This window comes from Myotis brandtii, unplaced genomic scaffold (genome assembly GCF_000412655.1).
Source record: "Myotis brandtii unplaced genomic scaffold, ASM41265v1 scaffold83, whole genome shotgun sequence".
Classification (NCBI taxonomy): domain Eukaryota; kingdom Metazoa; phylum Chordata; class Mammalia; order Chiroptera; family Vespertilionidae; genus Myotis; species Myotis brandtii.
Genome location: NW_005371371.1, coordinates 3576007 through 3585357, shown reverse-complemented (window position 1 = coordinate 3585357; position 9351 = coordinate 3576007). Strand labels below are relative to the sequence as shown.

The 9351-nt window shown below is 38.9% G+C and overlaps 1 protein-coding gene across 1 annotated transcript in view; it reads left to right on the top strand.

Moving 5' to 3' along the window:
* Positions 1 to 9351, top strand: part of MYO16 (myosin XVI) — a 449416-nt gene that overhangs the window by 151791 nt on the left and 288274 nt on the right. The window contains exon 13 of the mRNA XM_005884469.2: positions 5934 to 6061. Coding sequence (XP_005884531.1) covers positions 5934 to 6061 — 128 coding nt within the window. The remainder of the gene's footprint in view (positions 1 to 5933; positions 6062 to 9351) is intronic.

Sequence of the window (9351 nt, the reverse complement as noted above, 5' to 3'; positions counted from 1 at the left end):
CTTATCATTGATGTTTCTATCTCTCTCTTTCTCTCCCTTCCTCTCTGAAATCAATACAAAAATATATGTATAAAAAAAGGTGTAGGTCTAGTTAGTTTATTCTAAATGTCCTATAGTATTTTACTTATTAAAACACATCATATGGTGGTGGCTGCAGAAGCTTCCAGCTTCGAGCTGGGCCCACAGCTTCTGCACAAAATAATTAATGGCATTTGTGGCTGAATTATTCTGTCTACCAGGATTATCAGAGTGTTTGGGATTCTCTGATGAGGAGTTATCTCAGCAATTGAATCAGTCAAATTCATTTAATCAAGATGCTATCATGAAATGCTTGAAAAATAGAAAAGATGAAATTAATCAGGCTCGGTTAGAAGAAATAGTTGATATTTCCTCTGCATAGTTGCAGAATCTTGATTGGCACTTAAAGCTTACACTTTCTTGTGACAAGATTGCTACATTACAAACTCAACTTTTAGACCTTCACTTAAACATAAAATAAAATGAAGTCAAACTGTATTCTGTTGAAATAAATAAAGAAGAGCTGCGGACTCTAATAAATCCTTAGAAACAGCTAATAAGGTCATCCTGCAGTTGAAATAACTGGAAATGATGAATATCACCAACATTATCCATTTCCATTGCTACAACTGATATGACAGAGTGAATACTGTGTTCAGAAAACATACAATATATTATAATACCAAGCTGAGAAAACAGCCCAGTTGAGATTAAAAAGATAAAAATGTATTCAACTTCCGTAAAGAACAGGAAATTACATGGTTGACAGGAAATCAACCTCCACCGCTAACTAGCCATATGACCTAGGACCACTGAAACTTTGCATCAGTTTCTGTATCTATAAAAAGAAGATGATTCTCATACCCAATTCCTAGGTTTCTGGGAGGAATGGATAAGAGAGTGAGTATAAAGCATTGAGAACAGCAGCAAGCCCATAGCAAGTATAAGCCATCATTACTATTATTAACTATCTGTAATAAACTTGCTCATATTTTATGTGTAATATATTTCCTTATTATTTGAAACTAGAGGCCCGGTGCATGAAATTCATGCACTGGGGGGGCGGTTTGTCCCTCAGCCCAGCCCTCTTCAATCTGAGACCCCTCAGGGGATGTCCGACTGCTGGTTTAGGCTTGATCCCTGTGGGACATCCCTCTCACAATCCAGGACTGCTGTCTCCTAACCGCTTGCCTGCCTGATTGCCCCTAACCGCATCTGCCTGACAGCCTGATCACTCCCTAACCACTCCCCTGCCAGCCTGATTGACGCCTAACTGCTCCCCTGCCAGCCCGGTTGCCCCCAACTACCCTCACCTGCTGGCTTGGTTGCCCCCAGCTGCCTTCCCCTGCAGACCTGGTTCCCCCCCAACTGCCCTTCCTCCCCTGCAGGCCTGGTTGCCCCCAACTGCCCTCCCCTGCTGGACTGGTTGCCCCTAACTGCTCTCCCTTGCTGGCCTGATCACTCACAACTGCCCTCCCCTGCTGGCCATCTTGTGGCGGCCATCTTGTGACCACATGGGGGTGGCCATCTTGTGCAAGGGCGTGATAGTCAATTTGCATATTGCCTTTTATTATATAGGATGGCACTGCCTGCTTACCAGAGTTTCTGCATCTTTTCTCATATTTATTGGCCATTTTTTCCCATTTATATTCTTTGCCCAATTTTTTTCTTTCATTTCCAGTTTTCTCATTGATTTCTAAGAATCATTTATAAAATACTGATAATTGGTTATTTGCACAGTTCATTCTCTTCTCTGGCTTTGCTTAGACATTTTATTTTATTATTATAGTGTTTGTGGTTGCACAGGAGTTGTTAAATGTAATGTTGTGAGATTGACCCATCTTTGCCATTATAAATGTGTTTGTGACCCTCATTTTCTTACCCAAATCATGATAGCACTATTCATATACTTGCCTGAATTATTTAAGTTTTGCTCTGGCTACGTTGCTTAGTTGGTTAGAGCATTATCCCAATACACCAAGGTTGTGATTTGATCCCCAGTCAGGGCACATACAGCAATCAACCAATGAATACATAAATAAGTGGAACAACAAATCGATGTTCCTCTTTCTTTCCCTTTCTTCCTCTATCTTTCTTTAAAATTAATCAATAAATAAAAAATGTTAAAAGTACTTATCATTGATGTTTCTATCTCTCTCTTTCTCTCCCTTCCTCTCTGAAATCAATACAAAAATATATGTATAAAAAAAGGTGTAGGTCTAGTTAGTTTATTCTAAATGTCCTATAGTATTTTACTTATTAAAACACATCATATGGTGGTGGCTGCAGAAGCTTCCAACTTCGAGCTGGGCCCACAGCTTCTGCACAAAATAATTGATGGCATTTGTGGCTGAATTATTCTGTCTACCAGGGTTATCAGAGTGTTTGGGATTCTCTGATGAGGAGTTATCTCAGCAATTGAATCAGTCAAATTCATTTAATCAAGATGCTATCATGAAATGCTTGAAAAATAGAAAAGATGAAATTAATCAGGCTCGGTTAGAAGAAATAGTTGATATTTCCTCTGCATAGTTGCAGAATCTTGATTGGCACTTAAAGCTTACACTTTCTTGTGACAAGATTGCTACATTACAAACTCAACTTTTAGACCTTCACTTAAACATAAAATAAAATGAAGTCAAACTGTATTCTGTTGAAATAAATAAAGAAGAGCTGCGGACTCTAATAAATCCTTAGAAACAGCTAATAAGGTCATCCTGCAGTTGAAATAACTGGAAATGATGAATATCACCAACATTATCCATTTCCATTGCTACAACTGATATGACAGAGTGAATACTGTGTTCAGAAAACATACAATATATTATAATACCAAGCTGAGAAAACAGCCCAGTTGAGATTAAAAAGATAAAAATGTATTCAACTTCCGTAAAGAACAGGAAATTACATGGTTGACAGGAAATCAACCTCCACCGCTAACTAGCCATATGACCTAGGACCACTGAAACTTTGCATCAGTTTCTGTATCTATAAAAAGAAGATGATTCTCATACCCAATTCCTAGGTTTCTGGGAGGAATGGATAAGAGAGTGAGTATAAAGCATTGAGAACAGCAGCAAGCCCATAGCAAGTATAAGCCATCATTACTATTATTAACTATCTGTAATAAACTTGCTCATATTTTATGTGTAATATATTTCCTTATTATTTGAAACTAGAGGCCCGGCGCATGAAATTCATGCACTGGGGGGGCGGTTTGTCCCTCAGCCCAGCCCTCTTCAATCTGAGACCCCTCAGGGGATGTCCGACTGCTGGTTTAGGCTTGATCCCTGTGGGACATCCCTCTCACAATCCAGGACTGCTGTCTCCTAACCGCTTGCCTGCCTGATTGCCCCTAACCGCATCTGCCTGACAGCCTGATCACTCCCTAACCACTCCCCTGCCAGCCTGATTGACGCCTAACTGCTCCCCTGCCAGCCCGGTTGCCCCCAACTACCCTCACCTGCTGGCTTGGTTGCCCCCAGCTGCCTTCCCCTGCAGACCTGGTTCCCCCCCAACTGCCCTTCCTCCCCTGCAGGCCTGGTTGCCCCCAACTGCCCTCCCCTGCTGGACTGGTTGCCCCTAACTGCTCTCCCTTGCTGGCCTGATCACTCACAACTGCCCTCCCCTGCTGGCCATCTTGTGGCGGCCATCTTGTGACCACATGGGGGTGGCCATCTTGTGCAAGGGCGTGATAGTCAATTTGCATATTGCCTTTTATTATATAGGATGGCACTGCCTGCTTACCAGAGTTTCTGCATCTTTTCTCATATTTATTGGCCATTTTTTCCCATTTATATTCTTTGCCCAATTTTTTTCTTTCATTTCCAGTTTTCTCATTGATTTCTAAGAATCATTTATAAAATACTGATAATTGGTTATTTGCACAGTTCATTCTCTTCTCTGGCTTTGCTTAGACATTTTATTTTATTATTATAGTGTTTGTGGTTGCACAGGAGTTGTTAAATGTAATGTTGTGAGATTGACCCATCTTTGCCATTATAAATGTGTTTGTGACCCTCATTTTCTTACCCAAATCATGATAGCACTATTCATATACTTGCCTGAATTATTTAAGTTTTGCTCTGGCTACGTTGCTTAGTTGGTTAGAGCATTATCCCAATACACCAAGGTTGTGATTTGATCCCCAGTCAGGGCACATACAGCAATCAACCAATGAATACATAAATAAGTGGAACAACAAATCGATGTTCCTCTTTCTTTCCCTTTCTTCCTCTATCTTTCTTTAAAATTAATCAATAAATAAAAAATGTTAAAAGTAAATTATTTAAGCTCTGCTGTTTATATTTGTGACTTAGATTCATCTGGAATTTATTTTTACATGTGGCATGATATAGAATTCAACATTTGTTTCCTTTACAAATACATGGTCAGTTTTCTCAGCACTACTCTTTACTATACCGATCAGTGATGCAGAAACCTGCCATGTACCAATTCCCCATGCATATGCGTTGCGTCTTGAGTTAGTTCTGTAGGGATCTCTTCCTCTAGTATCTGGGCCAGATCCACAGTGTTTAATGACTTTAGCTTTTTGAAATTTTTGTCGAGATATAATGCATATGGGAAAGTGCTCATTTTTAAGTGTACAGAATAATCAATGTTCCTGAGCTCTCAGATGCAAAGGTGACCAACACTCCAGAAGCCTCACTCTTGCTCCTTTCTCATCACTGCTAACACCTTGCCCAAGGTCCCCCTGACCTGATGACGAACAGCCTAGATTACTTTGACCTGTTTTTGACCTTATGTAAATGGATCTTACAGTATATTATTCTCTTATGTACCTGATAGATTCCAGGCAACATGATAGTTGTGGGATTCTAATTGTCTTATAACTGCAGATTATTTATTCTACTGTCAAATATTCTTTTCCCCTATAATTTTAAATAATGTTACACTAATGGAAAATTTGCAGACAAACAGTACTAACAACTTTTTTCCTCAACCATTTTCAAATAATTTGCTGGCATGTGGTCATATCAAGGTTGAAGGCATGTACTGTGTGTTTTCTGCAAACAAAGGCATTTTCTTATCTACCCTCCATACAACCATTAAAAATAGGGAGTTTCTATGGAGGTACTGTCATCACTGATGAAGAGGCCTCCTAGGAGTTTTTGCCATTGTCCAGTAATGAGCAGATAGTCCACAGTCCAGGCCACCGTACAGGGCACAGGATGGATCCACCAGGCTCCAAATCTTCAGTCTGGAGCAGTTCTTCAGTTTTCTATTGAACTTCCCAGTCTTGACATCTTTGAAGAAACAGGCCACTTATTTTATAAAGTAAAAATTGTTTGCCTGATATTTTTTCATGCCTCACAAGTCATTCTATCATTTCAAATTTATTCACATGTAAGTGGATTCATTAGAAATTCAAAAGTCATGAAAATACTGGCACTGAATCATCATGGCAATCATAAATCACTGTCACTGAAATTAAGTTAATTAAAAATTTGTTTTTCTGAGAAATTTATAAATTCATATGTGTTTCAGTGGCAACTGCCTTCTATTCAAATTAAAAATCCTTTCTATCTCCTGCGACTGAAATTAGATGATGCAGAGAAATTGTATTTGATGGAAATTACCACAGTTTCCGTTCACTTCTTGTTTACCTATTAAACGGGATTTTTGTGAGTTGCTCTTTTTAAAGACAGCCGAATAATTTAAAGCCGAATAATTTAAAGTTGTGAAGGATCAACTATGTCTCCATTTTATCATTATGAATGCTTCCAATGTGCTGAAAAGGGCATAATTTGACAAATGTTTTGTAGTTACAAATGGGGTTCAAAATCGGAGATAAATTCACTTTCATGTTTGGGAGCGAAGTCAGCTGAGTCATGCGGGACAGTGTCCTGAAGCCTTCTTACAGAGATGTCTGTCTATGCTGCACTGTGTTCCAGGTCTCCCAGCTGTACCGGAGCAGCATGGGGCAGCCCTGCTCCTCGCTGCCACCCCACATTTTCTCCTGTGCGGAGCGGGCCTTGCACCAGCTGTTCCAGGAGCAGCGGCCCCAGTGCTTCATTCTCAGGTAAACCCATGCTGCACCCCACCCTGGGGCCTTGGCTGTAAAAATGTCTGCATCTATTATGGTTTACATCCGTTTACTTCCTGGGCAGGTTGCAGTCCAGTATATCGTTGATTCCTTACAAAGGAGAAATGTCTTTGTTGTTGGAAATAGCCCCAAGTGTGGCTGGATCAATATCAGCAACTTAACCTGCAACTCAGTTCATTTTGAAGATTTACAGCCTCAAACCAGAGTGCTTTTGCTTTCAAACCTCAGAACACATGGGGGAAGAAAAGCATCCGATGTCAGTGAACCTGTTCCACAGTTCTCCAAATTGTGGTGCTCCAAAAAACAAAATAAAAATTATTAGCTTGCAACTGTGGGTTTTCCCACCTGCTTCTAGGTATTTACTTTTGCTCATAGTTCACCAAAATTACACACTGCGAAGTATTTTTTTATTGAAATGTAATGGTAACATTAGCCCATAAATATGAAGATCACTGCTCAGGAGGATGATTTATATTGGAGCAAACATTCTTTACACCAAAAAAAAAAAATCTCACAGAGTTAGAGGTGAAATGTGATTATGTTTTGATATAAGATTAAATAAATATTTAGGCATTGCAATAAGATCTGCATTGAGAATCATGTTTGACATTAGGAGAAACCTCTAAAGGAGGGGTTTCTCTACTCATGGCTTTCCCTGAGTTCTGACCCAGAGTGTTGGTTGAAAACTGACCCTGTAAATAAACCATTGCACAACTGCAGCCAAAGTGAAATGAAGGCATGTAAAGAAGGAAAGATGGAGAGAACCCAGAGACAATTTAAGTATTTAAATAAGCATTATTTATGTACTTTCACATTATCAATTTGATTTAAAAAATGTCATGGAGGTTCAGATTGATGGGTGGCAAACATTAGTGTTCTCATTTACAAAACAACATATAAGTAAGTAGTTGTTTTCACACTTGTTCCAAAATGTCCCTGGGTAAGGGAGGCACTGGAGGGTGACCCCATCCATTCTTGAATCAAGCAGCTCTATGTTTATTTGCCTCATCTATTGTGTTTTCCAGTCTTACTGTGACAAAAAGGGAACACTTTTAAAAAATTATGAGATTGTGAGGAATGTTTGGCAGTGTTAACAATAATAACAAGTAATATGTATTGAGAAATTACTAAGTGCTAGATGTTTTCTATGTATTATCATATTCATCACTTTAGCAACCTTATTGATAGGTATTATTCTTATCACCATTTTTATATCAGGTGACTGAGTATTAGAAAGGTTAACTAAGTAGCCTAGCATATTATAATTAGTAAATAGTGAATTGGGGATATGAGCCCAATAATGTGAATTAATAAATGGTGATGTATGAACCACCTATTCTGAAAGAAAGATTTCTTTATTAAGTTTTAAGAGTGTCACCTAGTCCTGGTATCCAGAATTGAAGAACAAATCTGTGATCACAAGGAATTATTTGTATAGTCATTCTGTCTTCTTTCAAGATTAGTGTTTTATGTAGCTTCTCTACCTCCTTGATCATCTGACTAATATAAAAACTTTCTACATTTATAGTAATACATTAACATTAATACATTTAGAATTCAACTAAACACACTGCCTATAAAGTTCCCTTATTTGGTGTCTATTATGTCCCATAACTAGCATATGCAACAGACAATTTTTAAGATTTGGGACCAAAACCTACGTATTCCTAGAATAAGAATTCTGTAACTTAGTACTAGGCCAGGAAAATGTTATTTCCAAATTTTAATCTTATTTCTCATTTTGTTGGTAATATAGGCCCCAGTGGCACACTAGGTTTTATCTTGAAAGGTTTTTTAATAATTCTCAGCTATTTTTCCTGGTATAATTGAGAGTCTGGAGTCCACCATGATCTGCCTTCCCTTTGACTTTCTAAAGGCCTTGTGAGATGGTTTTAATTAATTGTTTGAACATCTGTGACAAATAGCCACTATCCTAGCCCTATGCTGAGCAAATCTGAATTAATGCTATTTGCTGTACACACAAGTAGCTTGTGGGATAAGCAGTACAGGGTCCGCCTCAGTCATGTACAGATTTAGCAGACAAGGCTGTTCAGATAAGCTGAAGCATTATTGTGGGCCCCTGATTAGCACAAACTCCAAATATCTGGTCAACTTCCAGTTTAACCATAGACTTAGATTTTGAGATAAAAAAAATATTTCTTGAAGAAGTTGAACTAAAAATTTTAGTTTTAACGTGATCGCCTATGGAGCCAAACGTATCCTAACCCATCTCTCTCTCTTTTTTAAAAAATTTCCTTGTATTTCACTCAGTTTAAATGAAATGTGTCTATTCTTATATTTTATGAGAGAGTTAAAATATGTGTGATTTTAGCTCTGACCTTCCCTGTTCCTCGTCTGGCAATGCAACTGTGGGAGCAGAGAGGTACTCAGTGACCACTAGGTCAGCCCCATACCCTCACAGGCCTCCGTGTCTCCATATTCACAGGGGCTATTTCTGCCCCATTCACCACTCTGCACTCGCCACCTATTTCAGCTTGCTTAACAGAAGCTCGGGGAATATTTATTGAATATTAATGCCAAATAAATGCTACCTTCTATGCTACTCCTTCTCCAAGGATCAGCTCAACTTCTGCCTCATCCAGACGTCGTCCCTAGTTCCCTGTAGGAGATGTACTTGCTCCTTCACCCTTGGGTGCATTGCCCACTGTGTTTTAATTATGTGTCATTCCTGTGCGTAGGGTTTATTGAGAGTATCCTGGGAAGCTAGCACAGGAAGCAGTGTTTTCACCTCTTTACCTCTGAAGCCTCTGGCACATAGTAGGTCCTTAGTGACTTTCATTTGAAAGAATGAGCAATATTTAAAAAAGGAAAATGGTATTTTCAAGATTTATTCCTGAGTGAATGCAAGCAAAATCTCTATTTTAAAAAAAAGATTCTTGAAACAGCTAATCAGTTTGCTGTGAAGTAGAATTTTAGTAACGATAAATATAATTACAGAAATTAAATTTCCACCGTGAAAGGTCTGGATGGCTTCTTCTCTGAAATTAGAAGGTTAAAGGCAAAAGTCTTTGAACCCAGAAAAGGAGCAGCTTGTCCTGTGCAGGTCACTGTCCCCTGCTCTGCTGAGGATGTGGGGGCGCTTGTTCTAAAAGTGGTGAAAATGTTTGCAGGCAGCATGGATAAGGGGAGAAGCATTTGTTAACAACCTGAGACCTGAATAAAGTAATTAAAGTTCAGCTTCTTTTCTGGCAAACCCCCTTTAATCAAATTCATTAGAACAAAACTTCAAGGGAAAAACCTGAGAA